Genomic DNA, 19,884 nt, shown 5'->3' with positions numbered 1-19,884 from the left:
TACAGACAGGCTAGAAAAGTACCAGACAACTTCATATGATCAATCGCACTGTCTAATTTTTCCTTCTGTTTTTTCAAGCTAAATATTACAGTGCAACTGAAATAGCCCTAAGTGTACCCGAAGAGCTTCTGTGTGTTGTATAAAGGCTAAGTAATCCGGGGAGTGTCAGGGGGGTTACTGTCAGCTGTTCGAGATCATGAGATGGTATCTCAGCACTCATAAAACAGAGGATTCAAAACACAGGAGCATACATGGAAGTACAGATCATTGACAGTCCTGGAAGTTATCCACGAGAAAAGTCAACACCCTGGAGGCCAGAATAACACTACTGAATCAACATTTACAACTTCTGTTCAAGATCGAATCCAATATGTAGGGAAAATCCACATTGAAACATTAAATATAATTTTATATTTGGCTCATTCCCCAAATACAGAATGCTTCAGAAATCTCTGGGATATCTCTTCTTAAACAATTTAAGTTTATAATATTCTGTACAAAACAGACAACTATCTTGAATTAGCTATTTCCTAGGACTATTCATAAAATATAAGTTTAGTAAGGCACAGTAAGGGCAGCATAGAGATTTACTTAAGGCTATACATTTCAAATCAGAAGAATAAGGGGATAATTTTGGCCCCTGGGGTTTGAAAATATCTTCCAGTTGTAATCTTTGGTCTGAATATTTACATGGTGGTTTCTTCCCATTCAAGCTCAACATCACCTATAACATAAAAACATGCCATAAGAGAGAATTGATATTAACAGTTCAAAAGACTTAAATGTTTCATGATAAAAATATAATGTACATGGAAAGGCTATTATCCTAACTTGGATTAGAGAGAAATTAAAAAATTGATATGTTTGCTAGCCAAGCTTCTAAACCATTTTCAGTAAATGGTGATTATTGAATTAATGCTCCTGTTATAGGTGGTAAACTCGTAAGTTGATATACAGTGCCTCTGTTTACCTTCCATGGCATCCAAAGAGTCCATCTTCTGAAGTGCTGAATAGTTAACAAAACAGATGAGCTGATTATTTCCTTTACTTGATAAGAGATCCAGAACGCACTGATGTAAAAAGATATACTGTGCCTAGACACCAAAGAAAGGGTGGTTAAATAAATAAATGGGGTGGGGATTTTTCTTACAAGGAGGGGCTGTACTTTTTACATTTAAAAGTGATAATGAATTCAACAAATGTTCAACAGCTAAGTTAAAGGCACAGAATTTACCAAGTATATAAATGATTTTCTATCATTTCAAACATAAGGTTTGCTGAACTCCTGTGGGGTTTTTTGAAGCTTCCAGTTGTTTTTTTTTTCTTAGTACTTGTTATTAAATACCCAACTGTTCATATGTTCTTTCTTGCTGTGATTATAAAAACTAAAAAAAAAAAATTATTTAAATTTGTTTATGTTTTTCTTTTTGGGCATGATTGAGTACTTTTTCTTACACTTTTCTTGTTAGAATGGCTTTTGGAATGTAGATACTAAATTTAGTTTCAAAAGCTGTGACTGAGCATATCTACACACCGAAGGCACGTGTAGAGTATGGTTAACAATTCTGTTACTCACCAGCATTTGGCCTACTTAATGTCAAGGATCTGGTCTCTAAATACAAGGCAGTTGACCGTTGAGATATCCAAAGACGCGTAACATTTCGTCTAAAGTTTGGAATCGATTCAGTACCACCTGAATTCTTTAAGTTTATTCAATATAATTCAATGACCTGTTAGCATTTCTGGGTTTGGACTTTTCCAAAGGTTATTTAAGGTTGCAATCATAGTAAAGCACCCTCATTTTCACATAGGAAAGGTACCTGAATTTAAAGGAATATAACCAAATGTTTAAGATAACACACATACATACTGACAACTGATTTAAATAGAATGTCCTCTAAGTGACCATCTTAAGAAGCTATATCTATTGCTAACTATACCTCAAAACCTTTTTGGAATTACACTAGTTGAGACACTCTTCAGAAATCGCTGGTCATTATCAGGAATACCTATTTCTTTGTGGATTACAAAATGTTTCCACAGACGTCTCATCGGTGGAATGTCGGTTCTGTGAGGACAGAACTCTGTCATATTCACTGCTATATTCCCATTGCTTGTAATAGTGGCTGGAATGTGGTAGTTGCGTAATGAATGTTTGTTGACTTAGCCTCATGTAATTCTCACAGTTAGTCGATCTTTACCATTTAAGGACAGGCTTGATTTGGAGAGCATACAGAAGTCATTAGAGATCAAGTTTGTATGTAAGAGGGATGATCAAGTTACATAATTCAATTTTGGTGAGAAAGGAAGGGTTATAAGGGAATAAAAATTCTATTAAAATTGCTGTTAACATTCTTCTCAAGATAATTCTAAGAGTATTTTAAAATATACATCACACAGTACATTTTAAAATACTATTAGCAGAAATATGTTGACATGATATAGTTTCTTTGAAAACAGCATTCATGTAAATTTATCATTTCCGTTATTTGAAAAAACACATTTGAACTTGAAGTCACATTTGATATGTTCTGACTGTCCAGATCTCATCTTCTCCACTGGAAAGAATGATGGGCGTAAACTCTGCCAGCAGGGCAGGCTGAGCTCCATGGGGCAGTGCTACATGTTCCAGGATCTCTCCAGTGGTGTGTTATTGCCAAAGAGTCAGTGAAGAATTCAGTTCCAGTTTCTACCCTAGATAGTCCTGTTACCATAAGAATTAAGTTTTTCTGATGTTCGGTTTCCTCATCTGGGGGATCAGAAAGGCTATAAGATTGAAGGCCAGCCAGATAGATAGATGATAGATCAATTGATCAATGGATCTGGCAGCAAAAAGAAAAACTAGGCACCAAAAATAATTCTTTTTTTCTTCTTCTTCAGGAGTTTACATCAGTCAATTTTCAAGAGATCCAGAGCAGGAAAGGGATTTCATCCAGACTAACCTTATTTGAGGCAGGAATAGTATCTCAGGATATTATCTCACTGCAGAGTATTCTCTGACAAGGCTCTTTCAGACCTCTTGGGGCTGCTGTGAACTGCGGCTTGGTACACAGTGAAAGAACTCTTGGTTCTCCTTGCTTAAAGCCCTCGGGCGTCTTTTCATGGTGCTATGTTGCCGAGGTTCCCAGCTCCCCACCCCTGGCCGTGGCTACTGCAGTCTGTGCTGAGACAGCGTTCTTCACAGACGTTGGGATCATTCCCAAGTGCAATAGGAGAAAATAACAAACCACTCTTGTGCAAGGCAATGCTGATTTGTAAGGACTGGAGCCAAGGTGTGGTCATTTCCCTTTTTTTTTCATCACAGAGAAAAGACAGTAGACAGCTTCGCTTCTGGGAACAAAGTCAGGTGAAAGACAGCTAGCTGTGCATACCATGTTTTAAGCAAGGATCTGAGAATTGTGATTTACACGGTTTACAAAGTGGAGGCTAATTATTTAGTAAACATGGATCTATCTTAATTTTATAACTTCTTACGGAAAGGGTGGAAGTGAAGGTGTTAATCGCTTAGTTGTGTCCAACTCTTTGCAACTCCATGGACTGTAGCCCACCAGGCTGCTCTGTTCATGGGATTCTCCAGTCAAGAATACTGGAGTGCGTAGCCTTTCCCTTCTCCATGGGATCTTCCTGAGCCATGGATCGAACCTGGGTCTCCCACATTGCAGGCAGACTCTTTACCATCTGAGCCACCAGGGGAAGGTTACCTATACTTTTTACGGATACTGATGAAGATGTGCCTTGTGCCCAGTTGTGTCTGACTGTTTGTGATGCCAGCCAGGCTCTTGTATCAAATACTGGAGCGGGTTGCCATCTCCTTCTCCAGGGGATCTTCCCCATCCAGGGATTGAGCCTGTGTCTCCTGCATTGCAGGCACAATCTTTACCTGCTGAGCCATCAGGGAAGATGAAGATGTATTAATCTCAAATATCCCAACTAATATTCATGACTTCTACCTATTGATTCAGTGACTTTTATCAGGATTTTAATGACCCGCCACCTTTTTATGCCAAAAAGCACTTGGCACAACTATATTGTCAGACATTTACTGCATGCTGGGCATTTACTGCATGCTTGGTGCTTTCAGATACTTTCTTTTATTTAATACTGACAATAAAATTGTGTAACACAGCTATTTTATGAAAGAGAAATAGCTTAGGGAAGTTAAAGTCACAAAGCCAGAAATTAGCAGGACTGGAATCTGAACTCAATTCTCTGACTCCAAAATTCATGCTCTTTCCATTCCCCTACCCAACCTACAACAGTTTCCTCTGGCTGGTTATTCCAGCACAATGTATGAAGTTTATGTATGAAGTGTATGCTGCTGCTGCTGCTAAGTCGCTTCAGCCATGTCCGACTCTGCACAACCCCATAGACGGAAGCCCGCCACATTCCCCCGTCCCTGGGATTCTCCAGGCAAGAACACTGGAGTGGGTTGCCATTTCCTTCTCCAATGCATGAAAGTGAAAAGTAAAACGGAAGTTGCTCAGTCGTGTCTGACTCTTCGCGACCCCATGGACTGCAGCCTACCAGGCTCCTCCATCCATGGGGTTTTCCAGGCAAGAGTACTGGAGTGGGTGCCATTGCCTTCTCCGGTATGAAGAGTATATGGAGTACTAAATTGTGTGAAATTATTCACAGGCATTCTTGAACACACTTGTTACAAAGTTTGGTTCCACGAAGCTGTACAGCGAGACAAAATCCAACTTTTATTATTTGAAGACTGAATCTACTCTCTAGAATGAAAGAAATCTCACTCATTCCCATCCTTTAACTCATCCAGGAAAGTCAACCCATCTTGATCAGTGCCCAGAACATTGCTCATCACGTACATGTGTACACCTAAGAACATGGAGGAAAATGTTAGCTATTTATCCTGTTCTCATGTTTTAATAATCACTAATAGTTGTATTGATATCGAAGCCCTTAAAAGATCCCTGGATAAGAACCCGCTACAAAATTTGTGGGGCTCACTACAAAGTGAAGATGTGAGCTTCCTTCGTCAAAACTGGGGCTTCCCTGGTGGCTCAGATGGTAAAGGATCCTCCTGCAATGCAGGAGACCAGGGTTTGGTCCCTAAGTCAGGAAGATCCCCTGGAGAAGGGAATGGCTACCCACTCCAGTATTCTTGCCTGGAGAGTTCCAAGGACAGAGGGGCCTGGTGGGCTACAGTCCATGAGGTTGCAAAGAGTTGACTAACACTTTTCCTCAAAATTAATAAAAGACTTTCAAAATAGTGACAGCAGGCATCAAATCAAGTGCAAGGCCCTTTTGAGGGTGGGGACCTATGAGTTTGAATAGATTGCATACTCATGAAATGGAGCCTGGCCACAAGTCACAGTCCATTTCTAAAGTTCTGTAAGGGAAGAGTGTTACTTCTCTCATGTGTTCCCTTTCAGCATTTAAAGGAATGCATATGGATGACAGGACCTAGCTTTACCTAGCCATTACATAATGAAAGTGGCTTTAAAAGATTCCTACAAAAAGACTCGGGGTCATAGATATTATTTATCAGCAAAATACAAATGAATGACAAGAAAATGGCAGGACTGACATTTTTCATACCCCTAGAATAACCGTCTTATAGCCATACTATGAGGTGATTACAACAATGTAATCAGATCTCTCAGTGAGCTAGATCACTTATAAAAACTATAAATAATTTAAAATATATATTTTAAGACCACTATTGAAACAATTATTTTCTGCTAATTATATATTTTATCTTTTGAAAATACCTAATGATAACATAAGTATTAGTCACTTTCTTGTTGTTCAGTCACTCAGTCGTGGCCGACTCTTTGTGACCCCATGGACTGCAGCCCACCAGGCCTCCCTGTCCATCACCAATTCCTGGAGCAAGTTTAAACTCATGTCCATCGAGTCAGTGATGCCATCCAATCATCTCATCCTCTGTCATCCCCTTCTCCTCCCACCGTCAGTCTTTCCCAGCATCAGGGTCTTTTCTAAGGAGTCAGTTCTTCACATCAGGTAGTAAAAGTATTGGAGTTTCAGCTTCACCATCAGTCCTTCCAATGAACACCCAGGACTGATCTCCTTTAGGATGGACTGGTTGGATCTCCTTTCAGTCCAAGGGACTCTCAAGAGTCTTCTCCAACACCACAGTTCAAAAGCATCATTTCTTTGGCTCTCAGCCAAACTGAGAGTTTTTACAGTCCAACTCTCACATCCATCATGTGACATGACTACTGGAAAATCCATAGCTTTGACTATATGGACCTTTGTTGGCGAAGTAATGTCTTTTTTTTTTTTTCTGATTCTTTTTGAAATTTATTTTTTAATTGAAGGATAATTGCTTTACAGACTTTTGTTGTTCTTTGTCAAACTTCAACATGAATCAGCCATAGATATATATATATAGCCCCTCCCTTTTGAGCCTCCCTCGCATCTTCCTCTGCATCCCACCCCTCTAGGTTTTTACAGAGCCCCTGTTTGAGTTTCCTGAGCCATACAGCAAATTCCCGTTGGCTATTTTACATATGGTAATGTATATGCTGGCTAGGTTGGTCGTAGCTTTTCTTCCAAGGAGCAAGCGTTGTCTTTTAATGTCATGGCTGCAATCACCATCTGCAGTGATTTTGGAGCCCCCCCCAAATAAGCTCTGTCACTGTTTCCACTGTTTCCCCATCTATTTGCCATGAAGTGATAGGACCAGATGCCATGATCTTCCTTTTCTGAATGTTGAGCTTTAAGCCAACTTTTTCACTGTCCACTTTCACTTTTATCAAGAGGCTTTTGAGTTCCTCTTCACTTTCTGCCATAAGGGTGGTGTCATCTGCATATCTGAGGTTATTGATATTTCTCCTGGCAGTCTTGATTCCAGCTTGTGCTTCATCCAGCCCGGCATTTTGCATGTACATTTTATATGTACACTGCATATAAGTTAAATAAGCAGGGTGACAATATACAGCCTTGACGTACTCCTTTCCCAATTTGCAACCAGTCCATTGTTCCATGTCTGCTTCTAACTGCTGCTTCTTGACCTGCATACAGATTTCTCAGGAGGCAGGTAAGGTGGCCTGGTATTCCAATCTCTTGAAGAATTTTCTACAGTTTGTTGTGATCCACACAGTTAAAGGCTTTGGCATAGTCAATAAAGCAGAAGTAGATGTTTTTCTGGAACTCTCTTGCTTTTTCTGTGATGCAGTGGATGTTGGCAATTTGATCTCTGGTTCCTCTGTCTTTTCTAAATCCAGCTTGAACATCTGTTAGTTCATGGTTCATGTACTGTTGAAGCCTGGCTTGGAGAATTTTGAGCATTACCTTACTAGCGTGTGAGATGAGTGCAATTGTGTGGTAGTTTGAATATTCTTTGGCATTGCCTTTCTTTGGGATTGGAATGAAGACTGACCTTTTCCAGTCCTGTGGTCACTGCTGAGTTTTCCAAATTTGCTGGCATATTGAGTGTAGCACTCTCACAGCATCATCTTTCAGGATTGGAAATAGCTCAGCTGGAATTCCATCACCTCCACTGTATTTGTTTGCAGTGATGCTTCCTAAGGCCCACTTGACTTCTCATTCCAGGATGTCTGGCTCTAGGTGAATGGTGACACCATCATTGTTATCTATCTGACTCATGAAGATCTTTTTTGTACAGTTCTGTGTATTCTTGCACCTCTTCTTAATCTCCTTTGCTTCTGTTAGGTCCATACCATTTCTGTCCTTTATTGTGCCCGTCTTTGCATGAAATGTTCCCTTGGTATCTCTGATTTTCTTGAAGAGATGTGTAGTCTTTACCATCCCATTGTTTTTCATCTATTTCTCTGTATTGTTCTCTTTGGGAGGCTTTCTCGTCTCTCCTTGCTATGCTTTGGAACGCTCCATTCAGATGGGTATATCTTTCCTTTTCTCCTTTGGCTTTCACTTCTATTCTCTTCTCAGCTACTTGTAAGGCCTCCTCAGACAGCCATTTTGCCTTTTTGCATTTCTTTTTCTTAGGGATGGTTTTGATCAACACCTCCTGTATAATGTTACAAACCTCCGTCCAATAGTTCTTCAGGCACTCTGTCCATCAGATCTAATCCCTTGAATCTTTGTCACTTCCACTTTATAATCATAAGGGATTTGATTTAGGTTATACCTGAATGGTCTAGTGGTTTTCCCTACTTTCTTCGATTTAAGTCTGAATTTGGCAGTATGGAGTTCATGACCTGAGCCACAGTCAGCTCCCGGTCTTATTTTTGCTGACTGTATAGAGCTTCTACATCTTTGGCTGCAAAGAATATAATAAATATGATTTTGGTATTGACCATCTGGTGATGTCCATGTATAGAGTAGTCTCTTTTGTTGTTGGAAGAGGGTGTTTGCTATGACCAGTGTGTTCTCTTAGCAAAACTATGTTAGCCTTTGTGCTGCTTCATTTTTTACACCATGCCAAACTTGCCTATTACTCCAGGTATCCCTTGACTTCCCACTTTGGCATTCCAGTCCTCAGTCATATGCAGCTCTTTCAACCCCACTGAACATAGCCTGCCAGGCTTCTCTGTCCGTAGAATTCCCCAGGCAAGAATATCAGAGTGGGTAGCCATTTCTTTCTCCAGGGGATCTTCCCAACCCAGGGATCGAGCCCAGGTCTCCTGCATTGCAGACAGATTATGGACTGAGCCATGGCATCACTATTAGCAAAGTTGTCAAAATTGCTTATTTGACCTTTAACTCATGGTTTTCAATTTATTTGTGTATACTTTATAATATACATAATGGCTCAAACTACATTTTTAAAATATATATGGGGAACACATGTATACCTGTGGCGGATTCATTTCTATATTTGGCAAAACTAATACAATATTGTAAAGTTTAAAAATAAAATTTTAAAATATATATATATGTATTTTTATGTGTGTACGTGTATGTCGCTCAGTCACATCTAACTTTCTGCCACCCCCACGGACTGTAGTCTCCCAGGCTCCCTTGTCTATGGGGTTTCCCAGGCAAGAATACTGGAGTGGGTTGCTATTTCCTTTTTCAGGGAATCTTCCCCACCCAGGGATCGAACCTAGGTCTCCTACATTGTAGACAGATTCTTTACCATCTGAGCCACCAGAGAAGCCCAGGAATTGAATGCTTAAACTTTTCTCCTCAAAGGGATGTACATTTTGAAAAGTTTGGTTGTCTCTGGTCTAGGGCCATATCTTCCTAAGAGCATTAATGTTCCATGACTTGGCGTTACATGTTTTGGGGTCAAAAGGGTTCAAGGAGGCCATAGTCATATAAGTTCGGGAAATGTTGTTCACAAGGGCTCTGTATTTATAAATGTTAACGCACATTAGCATAGAGGCTGTAAGAAATTTTCTCAAACTTATTTTAGCAAAGAGCTGGTTTTCTCCCACCTCTAACGGCTATATAGCCACTTATGTTTTCTAGTTGGTACCCTAGAAAATATCATTATAGAAGATCTGCATATTTACTGTGAGAAAAATCTGTATAGTATAAAAATATCAATCCAAAGATATGAGAAGAACATCTTAGTATAATTAGACAGAATGGGGTGTGAATTTTGGCTCTGACACTTATAAGCTTTGAATATCATTTAAATTTTTGGAACATCTGCTTCCCTATCTGTAAAGAAGAGCAGGTAATACCCAGCCTATTGATTAGTTTCATTGGACCTGCTTTACAAATAATTAAATGAGATAATACATGAAAATGATCTAGTATAGTACCTCCTACTAGACACTCAGCAGAGGAGCCTCAGTTTCATTACCATTATACTATACATTTCTTTTATGACCGAAATCTAGATTTTAAAAATACTTTTGCTTCCAAACCGAAACAACCAAACAAAGACTCCCAGATAGTTGATGATATTCTGTAACAAACATTATTAGTACTGATATACAAAAGGGATAAATACGGACAAGTGAAATACATAGACCAACATCATAGTTAATATTTTAAACTTTTCCCAATTACAGCTTCTAGCATGTTTACGAAAGAAATTAATCTGGTTCATTTTCTGTGCTTCCCAAACACTAAAGACAAATCTCTCTTATGAATTATTTTCTACATGCCTATCAGCATAAACAAGTTAGATTGAGTCGTCAGTAACGGTGCTGAAGGATGACTGGGACATGCGGGTCAGTTCTCCTATGATCTCCATCAGCTGCCAGCCCCAAGCCCTCGCCCCCACCCCAGAGGTTTATAACATAAGAAAAGAGTGTCTGCTTTGTAGCCATGCTATGCTATGCTATGCTAAGTCACTTCAGTCGTGTCCGACTCTGTGTGACCCCATAGATGGCAGCCCACCAGGCTCCCCCATCCCTGGGATTCTCCAGGCAAGAACACTGGAGTGGGTTGCCATTTCCTTCTCCAGTGCATGAAAGGGAAAAGTGAAAGTGAAGTCGCCTAGTTGTGTCCGACTCTTAGCGACCCCATGGACTGCAGCCTACCAGGCTCCTCCGTCCATGGGACTGGTGCCACTAAGGTCCTCCCAGGAGAAATTCTCGAGCTGACTCTGCTTGCAGTTTTAGATCGTCTTACCAGGTTTTGTACCATACACATTCTTTCACTTCTTAGTTCAGCTACTAATCCATATATATCCACAAAATCGTGATCATTTATATGTTGTGTTAAGTGGTCCAGAGCAATAAAAACTCCAGTTCTTCCAACTCCAGCACTGTAGGAAGAGTGAAATTACATGCAAATTATTCAGCAAAAAGATTGTTCATGTGGATGGTGATGAAGAAGATAAACTATGGTAGCAATAAATTACATATAGTTTCTTTTCTTATTTGGAAGTGGATTTTCTTTGGAGTTTCTTTGTACATATATTGTTCCCAAGACTGTTTAGAAGGAGTAAGATGATTATCTTTAACACGCTATCAAATATTGGAGTTTTTTTTTAAACCAGTTGAGCTTTTCCTCTTCTTTCATAACGTTTTAAGAGGTGTAGTTGGAGAAGTACAGGAAATATTTTTAAAAATCACTGAAAAGTCTTAACACCAGAAACTTTGAATATATTTTTGGTTACAAGTAGGGATGCTAAACATAGAAAATGTCAACTATTTAGCCCAGATAGCACTTCTTCTACATCATATTGACAAATAGACTCTTGTGTGTTCTTATTCACTTTCCCTAGAATTTCCTTTTCCTTCCATAGATAATGACATTGGAAAGTGGTTTCCTTTTAAGAATTTAGTTTAATACTGAAGGACAGTATGTGCTCCATATAAACTGTTAATTGATAAACCTGACAAGATTTATTCAGAAATTCCAATTAGAAAGACAAGACTCCTATGTACTTAAATGGTTAATATAGGAAGTAAATGTGGAAAAAAGGGCATTTTAAAGGTCACCTAGTCTTACAAATTTCACTTTGAAAAATACGAAACAATACAGAAACTACTTCTGTAGGTTAAGAATAGTTGTCTGTGTACAGTGCCTATAAGTCAACCTAAGAAATAGCATCACAACATAACTCTGAACACGATAACACATAATATGCCCCAGCAGAGTAATCAGTCATTACATTGTTCAGTATACTTTGAGTGTCAGACACTGCCCTAGGCATCTGGGGTACAGGAGCGAACCACACAGAGTCTCCAATACTTATGGAGTTTAGATTCTAGAGGAGGGATGATGGGAATCCACACAAAAGAGAAACATGCATAAGGTATGCCCAGTGGCGATAAGTGCTGTGTGTATGTGCTCAGTCACGTCCGACTCTTAAGAGCTCCATGGACTGTAGCCTGCCAGGCTCCTCTGGCCATGAAATTTTCCAAGCAAGAATATTGGAATGGGTTGCCATTTCATAATCCAGGGGATATTCCCAACCCAGGGATCGAACCTGCATCTCTTGCATCTCCTGCATTGGCAGGCAGATCCTTTACCACTTGCGTCACATGGGATATGCCCAATAAGTGCTATGGTGAGAGATAAAAATTAAGGAGATAAAAGGTGATAAGGTAGGACAGGGTCATCAGAGAAAGATTCTCTGACAATGAAACTTCACTGGGGTTAGAAGTGCACCATGTTGGTACATGGGAGAGGAGCATTGTGGCCAGAAGGTGAGGGAAGAGAACAGATCCGAGTGGGAGGGTGTTCTGCATGTTCAAAGAAAAGCAAGGAGACCAGGGTGGGGCGAGTGTGTGGAGAGGTGATGGGGCACAGGAATCAGAGTATTTGCTTTTGGAATGGATGTAGCATGTGAGAGGAAGTAGAGAGTCGAGGATGAGTGTTGGGTTTCTGGGCCAAGCAGAATGGACTGCTGTTGACCAAGATGGGATGAGAAGGAGTGAGTTTGGAGATGGGCCCAAGCATTCTATTTTGGACACATTTTTAGAATATTGTGGTCATTTATTAATAGGTTGTCATGTTGAACTGGAAGCTAAAAGTATAGGTCAAAAGCTAAGGTGAGAAGTTGGGGTTGGACATGATCATTTAGGAGAAAGTTTTGAAATGATACTTAAAGATTATTAATATAAGCATACTTTTTCCTGCATGTTTAAGTCACAAAGGATGAGGCTACACTTTTTGAGTCTAAAAGAGAGAAGGTCCTTTACTTTTCTAGTGAATTTTTAAATCCACGATTATAATCCTGTGGCAGTGTGTATGTAAAATAGGAAGACATTACAGGCAGCTTACTATCCACTTTAATCATCAGTAATGCCAATTTAAAATCAAACACCAATACAGTATACTAACGCGTATATATGGAATTTAGAAAGATGGTAACAATAACCCTGTGAACGAGACAGCAAAAGAGACAGTGATGTATAGAACAGTCTTATGGACTCTGTGGGAGAGGGAGAGGGTGGGAAGATTTGGGAGAATGGCATTGAAACACGTAAAATATCATGTATGAAACAAGATGCCAGTCCAGGTTCGATGCACGATACTGGACGCTTGGGGCTAGTGCATGGGACGACCCAGAGGGAGGGTATGGGGAGGGAGGAGGGTTCAGGATGGGGAACACATGTATACCTGTGGTGGATTCATTTTGATATTTGGCAAAACTAATACAATTATGTAAAGTTTAAAAATTAAATAAAATTTAAAAAAAAAATCAATCACTGACTTTAAAAGCAAAATGTTACTGTATTTATACTATATACCAGTCTGTTAAAATTTTTCTGTGTATGGAGAGTATATGGAATTGGGAAGGTAAGAATGAGGCTTTTACTTTTAATTTTATTTGTTTTTAAATGTGAAAAGATATCTCATAATGTATTTTATGTATTACTCTTACTTAAAAAATCTAAAATATTCCTGGAAAAGAAAATGTAGACTCATTTAAATTATGTGTTGAGTTTCTTCATCTAAATAAAGTTTAAAAACTGGATGGATTAATATTTTCCTAAATATTAACTACATTAATTATAGTATATCCCCATTAGAATATTTATCCATCAATTGATTTTGGAGTTACTATAAGTAATAATTACTTTATTAATGTGGTTGAAATCATTACTTAGATGTTTATTGTAGCAAAAGATACATGACAAAATTTACCATTTTAACTGTTTTTAAATGCACAGTTTAGTGGCATTAAGCACATTGCAACCATTACCAATATCTGTTTCTACACTATTTTCATAATCCCAAACAGAATCTCTATACCCATTAAACAGTAACTCTCAATTTCTCTAAGTCCCTGGAAACCACTTTCTGTCTCTATGAATTTACCCCTTTTTTAGGTACCTCATGTAAGTAGAATCATAAAACAGTATTGTCTATCACCCACTTTTTCTCTCGTTTGCAAACTACAACTGTTGGAAGAGACTCATGCTGAGATTAATTTAGATAACATGTTAGAGAGCATAAATCATATCAGTATGTCCAGAATTCTGAATTCTAAACAATTGTGAGCTTTATTAATTTTTGAGGGGGACTACTGGTGTTTCAGTGGTATAAATTACCAATGAAAATAAAAGTGAAAACCTTAATTTATTATATTTATCATGTTCAAAGAGCTAGGTCAAAGAAAGATATTTGAATAGTTTGCAAAAGTTTGGAATCATGCTTGGGTTGGTCACTTAATTTGATCTTTACTTTAAAGTTCATTTTCTTTATTCTTTGTAACTCAAATCTCAGAAGTTGTTTTTACAAAAAAGTTTAAGTTATTATAGTAGACTAATCTCAATAGAAATAATGAAGGATCAAGAGTTTATTCATAAAACTCAAAAGATTCTACACTCCTAGACTCATTCACATCAGTAGTGGGCTACAGTTTTTTATATATTTTAAGGATTTTGAGAGGTATAATCCAGTAAAGATGTCATAAAAATTCTTAAACCAGGATATATATTTTGTCTTCCTTTTAGCCACAGTCATTACTCATTTGATCTCTGCATCTAACCTTTTATAAAACTACATCTTGATTTGTTATAGCCAGTAAAATATCTTACAACTAAAAGCTGGATTGAATCTCCATTAATATTCTACTAGAAAATCAATAGTGTCATGATAACATAAAGGTCACGTTGGATTTAAATCCCGTTTCGAGTATTTCATAAAAGGTTCTGAAAACCTTTCTTACCTGCAGTGAACAATCATGGGTGTGGTATCATGTGCCCTGCTTGCTCGAACCAGCTTCACAAAGTGGACTAGAGGGGCGCTGTTCTCAGGAACCCCGTGTTCAGGCCACGCAGTAAAGTTGCACTGTCGAATGGTCATGCAATCCCCGTGCTAGACAGAATGACATATTAAACAAACATGATGAAGTTATTTAAGTATCACAGCGAAGTCTGAATGTAGCTGACTCCCCGGGTTTTCAAGATGATAGTTTACAAAACAAACTGTGGTTTCTTGATTTCCTATAAGAGAAGTCTTCTGCTATTGCTACACTGCAGAAAATTACCTTTCAGTATGAATGCAAACGATGAACATGTTTGTTTCAAATCTTGCAAACAGATGATTATGCAGGGTATTTATATTCAATGTAGTGTAACGTGTTGTAACACCAGAATAGTAGATTTTGAACAGTTTTGACCTAACAACTTAAATAAACACACTCACAAATTATTCATAACACTGGTATTGGGTATCTGATAATATTAGAAAGTATAAAGGTCCTTATATCATTTTCTATGTGTATAGGTATTTACATAATAAAGGTGGGATCTCTATGTTATTGATTCTGTATACGTTCTGGATTAAATAGAAAATCCAATGATTAAGATACAGATAGAGACACGTGATTTCAGAAATTCCTGTTTTAAATAAAATTTTACAGTTTCTTCATAAAATAAGATAAACCTAGTGATCTAGTTGTTTCCTCCTGTTGCCTTCCTTGTTTAATATAAACTTTAAGGAATTTGGAATTAAACATAATGATATAGATATTGAAGGCAAATGCCAATTCAAAACTTCTCTTTTGAAGATAATAGAAAAGCATTACTGAATATACAGAAATATGTCTAGAAATTAATTTTACTTTAGACATTTAGAGCATTCATATTTTTTATCATGTTTGACTTCCCCTCCTCCTTTTTTTTTTTTTTACCCTTTCAATTTTCAGATCTCTGATGGTCCAGTCTATTTGAACATCCTCCATTAGTTTTGTAATCACTATATCTCCGAAGACAGTAACTGGTTTGTTGTCCTCTGGCCAATATTGATGACATCTGATCTGCAGTCAAGAGAAAATTCACCAGTTATAAGAACCATTTTATATATATATATATATAGTTCAAAGTTATTGCTACTAAGGTACAACTGCCTTATACATGCCCCAGTCATTGATATGTCATAGTATTAGCTAAAATCGTCACACATGTGACGACACTTGAGTCGTGTCTGACTCTCTGCAGCACTATGGACTGTAGGCCACCAGGCTCCTCTATCCAAGGGATTCTCCAGGCAAGAATACTGGAGTGGGTTGCCATGCCCTCCTCCAGGGGATCTTCCCGGTCCAGGGATTGGACTCTTATTTCCTGCATCTCCTGCTTTAGGAGGCATGTTCTTTACCATTAGGGCTACCTGGGAAACCCAACATCACATGTAAATTAACACAAATGTAAAATAAAGGTTTTGTGAAAAGCTTTTCAAATAACTTACCCGTCCTTTTTCAAAACACTGTGTTAGCATTACTAATGTTTTTGCTCTGGTTTCCCACACCATTCTCCAAAAATCCCCAACTGTTCCTGGTAATGGACCTTGAGTAGCAATAAATTCATTTGGACATAAGTAGCCCTAGAATGATATAATTACAACATTGCATCAATATTTACATACATATATAATATTTTTTAGCTTTTGAGTATGAAAAACATACTAGTTGTAAGATTACCTAATATTCTAAAATACTGCATATTTTTGAATGCTAAAAGATACTCAAAATTTCCAACATTAATTTAAACCTCATAATGTAGTATACAACTAGCTGTTCTTAAAGTTTATTTCTAACTTTGAATAAAAGAGTGAAAGTGAAAGTGAGGTTGCTCAGTCATGTCTGACTCTTTGTGAGCCCATGGACTGTAGCCTACCAGGCTCCTCTATCCATGGGATTCTCAGGCAAGAGTGCTGGAATGGGTTGCCATTTCCTTCTCCAGAGGATCTTCCCGACCCAGGGATCAAACCTGGGTCTGGCACATTGCAGGCAGACGCTTTACCGTCTGAGCCACCAGGGAACAGTAAGGCTGAATAATAATAATATGTTTTACGGCAGACAATATGTTAGGCATCTTTCAGTTAATCTATTTCTTATAAAAACCTTATGGACTAGTACTGTTATTATCCTCATTTTACAGATGAAGATGGAAGCTAAGAAATGTGAATTTGCTCAAGGTCTCACAGTAAGATAGTCTGGATCCAGAGCCAGCTGTCTTACCCACTCCACTAGCTATGGTTATACATTTAAAGAATGTGCAGATGTTTTCATATATCCCTGCAAGAAAGTATCTACATAGATGATGGTATTAGTAATTATTCTCCAGAGCTTAAAACCAAGAGTAATGTGGAGATAGTAAGAAGATTCATTTAACTATTGTAGGACCTGAGACTTGTCTCCACCCTGTTATGACAGCTCTTGTACATTTTATCAAGTCGTTCTAAAACTCGGTCTATTCACCTGGAATGTAAGCATGCCACGTGAGTAGCATCTATGGATTTTTCTTAAAGTTTATGTGTAAATTTTTAAAAAGTGATGGAATTACATCTATTTCAAACATCAAAATATTTTGAAGAATGAGGTTTAAGGGTGAATTTTATTTTTAAATTGAATTGTCTCAGTAGCCAGAGAATATAGTATTATACAGAATAGTATACATTTTAAAGTTCAAGTGGTCCTAAAATCTAATCCAACCAATTTGTTTTACTTTAAAGAATGATGAGCTACTTCAGGTGATTTTTCCCAAATCACAGTGCTAGTCAATGACAGTTTCTGGAATAAAACCTTCAGTCTGCGGAAAACAAACAAAAAAAACTATGTGCTAAAGCATTTCTGTGTTTCTAGTCTAAGTTGAAATACTTGAGTATGTAATTTACATTGTAAAGGGTTTTTTATTTTTTAGTTTAAATAGTACTGTACAATCAGTGTAGAATGTTAGGAAAATTCAGAAGTATGTATTAAAAAATATGGACTTTCTCTGTATTCTCACTATCCAGAGTGAAGCACCATTAATATTTTAATTTCTTTACAGCTTTTAAAATGCACACTCCTCCATTCAAATAATATTTATGAGTGCTTACTGTGTGCCAGGCACTAGTCTAGGAACTGAGGATTCATCATTGACGAAAATTCCTACCCTGATTTGTCTTATATACCAGTTATGGGAAATAGACATTAAATCTGTTAACAGGTCTATTAAATGAGTGATTTACATAGCTTTTTTAAAGTGATAAATGGTATGAGAGAGAATTTCAGAAAACAGGGTGTTCAGAAAAGGCTCATTGGTGAAATCTGAGGAAAGACTTGAAGCAGAAAGAGGTAAGCCCTTCAAGATTTGGAGAAAAAGTGTTCCAGGTGGAAAGTCAGGTGTGTGTCTGGAGTGTTGCAGGAACTGCAAATGGGGACGGTAGTAGAAGGTGACATTGGAGAGAACAAGAGATGGGAGGGAGCAGTGCTTTAGGCCCTGGGGCAGGTAGTTTTAAGAGTTTGGTTTTTACTCTGGGTGATACAGAAAGCCATTGAAAGATTCCGAACATATATAGAGTGTGTTTAATAGTTCCACTCTAGTTTCTATACAAGCTGATAGTGGTATAAAAAGGGAAAGGAGGGAGAGTAGTTGGAATATTGCAACAATCCAACCAAGGGATGCAGTTTGGGTGATAGGAGTGGGTATTGTGAAAAGTAATAAAATCTGGTGTATTTTGAAGACAGAGCCAAGAGAATTTGCTTATGGATTAGATACTGGGTATAAGAAAGATAGGAGTCAGTAATGATTCCAAATAAAGATGGGGGAAAAAAAAAAAAAACTTCAGTATGAGCATACTTTAAAAAATTTGTTTAATTAAAATCTAGTTGATTTACAGTGTTGTGTTTCTGGTGTAAAGCAAAGTGATTCAGTTATACATGTATAAGATATATTCTTTTTTGTTACAGTTTATTGCAGTTTATGGAAAATCATTCCCTGTGCTATGCAGTAGAATTTGTTGTTTTATTTATATAGTACATTGTATCTGCTAATCTCAAAGCCCTAATTTATCCTTCCCCACCCACTTTCCCCTTAGATAACCATAAATTTGTTTTCTATGTCTGTGGGTCTATTTCTGTTTTGTAACTAAGTTCATTTGTATCATATTTTAAGTTACACATATAAGTAATATCACATGGTATTTCTCTTTCTGAGAAATTCTACTTAGTGTGACAATATCTAGGTCCATCCATGTTGCTGCAAATATAATATTTCATTCTTTTTTATGGCCAATATTCTGTGTGTACTTATATATACACACATATATACCATATATGTGATATATAAATACACACTCATCACATCTCCTTTATCCATTCCTCGACCAGTGGACAGTGAACACTGGGGTGCATTTATCCTTTCAAATTTGAGTTTTCTCCAGATACATGCTCAGGAGTGGGATTTCTGGATCATTTTGTAACTCTAATTTAACTCTAGTCTTAAGGAGGCTCCATACTGTTTTCCATACTGGCTGTACTAATTTACATTCCCACCAACAGTGTAGGCAGGTAGGTTCCTTTTTCCCCACACCTAGCATAAGCGGACTTAAAAGGAAAATCAAGAATTCACAATGGACATATTAAACTTGAAATCCTATTTGGATATTCAAGTGGGAACATCATCATGGCAATTGGGTATATGAGTTTGGAGTTCAGAAAGAAGTCCAAATAGAAACATAATTTTAAAGTAGTCAGCGAATAGATCTTACTTAAAAATCACAAGAATGGTTGAGATCATCAAGGAAATGAGTTTGAAAAGAAGCAGCAAATTCAAGGAATGGGCTCTAGATAATTTCAGTGTTTGGTAGTCAAGGAGATAAGAGAGAATCAGAGAGACTGAGATGAAAGAGTCAAAGCTGTAGATGGAAAATCAAGGGAATGTTGTCCTAAAAGCCGAATGAAAAAAGTGTCTTAAGGGTGAGGACAATTAAGTGTAATTTATCAATTTATAAAATATGTCTCCTAGTCATTTGCATTTCCCTGTTTCAGGGATCTGACATCCTTTGGTACTATAATCTATCAGAGTAGATCAGATTTGATGTTTCTGATATGATTATGGCTCATATGCATCATAGCCTTTAATCTTCAGTCTAACTATAGTAAAAGCTATCCTCAAATTGAAGTAATTTCAGGCATCTTAGGTTGACAGGGGAGATGATTTGGGTTAACAGGTTGGAGTCTTCCTCTTGTCTCATTACATAATGTTCTTGTTCACTCTCTTGAAAACATTTCTAAACTCACTTGTACAACTATTGGCTATTTACAAGGATGCAGTATTTATTTTCCTCTCTACC

At 37.7% G+C, this 19,884-nt stretch overlaps 1 protein-coding gene across 1 annotated transcript in view; it reads right to left on the bottom strand.

Moving 5' to 3' along the window:
- Positions 1–569: 569 nt before the first annotated feature.
- PTPRQ (protein tyrosine phosphatase receptor type Q) overlaps positions 570–19,884 on the bottom strand; it is a 284,028-nt gene continuing 264,713 nt past the window's right edge. Inside the window, exons 47-52 of the mRNA XM_061419020.1 lie at positions 16,015–16,149; positions 15,461–15,586; positions 14,495–14,643; positions 10,498–10,633; positions 971–1,094; positions 570–724 (exon numbers count right to left, since the gene is read on the bottom strand). Of these exons, the coding sequence (XP_061275004.1) occupies positions 687–724; positions 971–1,094; positions 10,498–10,633; positions 14,495–14,643; positions 15,461–15,586; positions 16,015–16,149 (708 nt within the window). The 3' untranslated portion in view covers positions 570–686. The remainder of the gene's footprint in view (positions 725–970; positions 1,095–10,497; positions 10,634–14,494; positions 14,644–15,460; positions 15,587–16,014; positions 16,150–19,884) is intronic.

Source organism: Bos javanicus, chromosome 5 (genome assembly GCF_032452875.1).
Source record: "Bos javanicus breed banteng chromosome 5, ARS-OSU_banteng_1.0, whole genome shotgun sequence".
NCBI classification, from domain to species: domain Eukaryota; kingdom Metazoa; phylum Chordata; class Mammalia; order Artiodactyla; family Bovidae; genus Bos; species Bos javanicus.
Note: the sequence above shows the minus strand (reverse complement) of the source record. Positions and strands in the feature narration are given on the sequence as shown.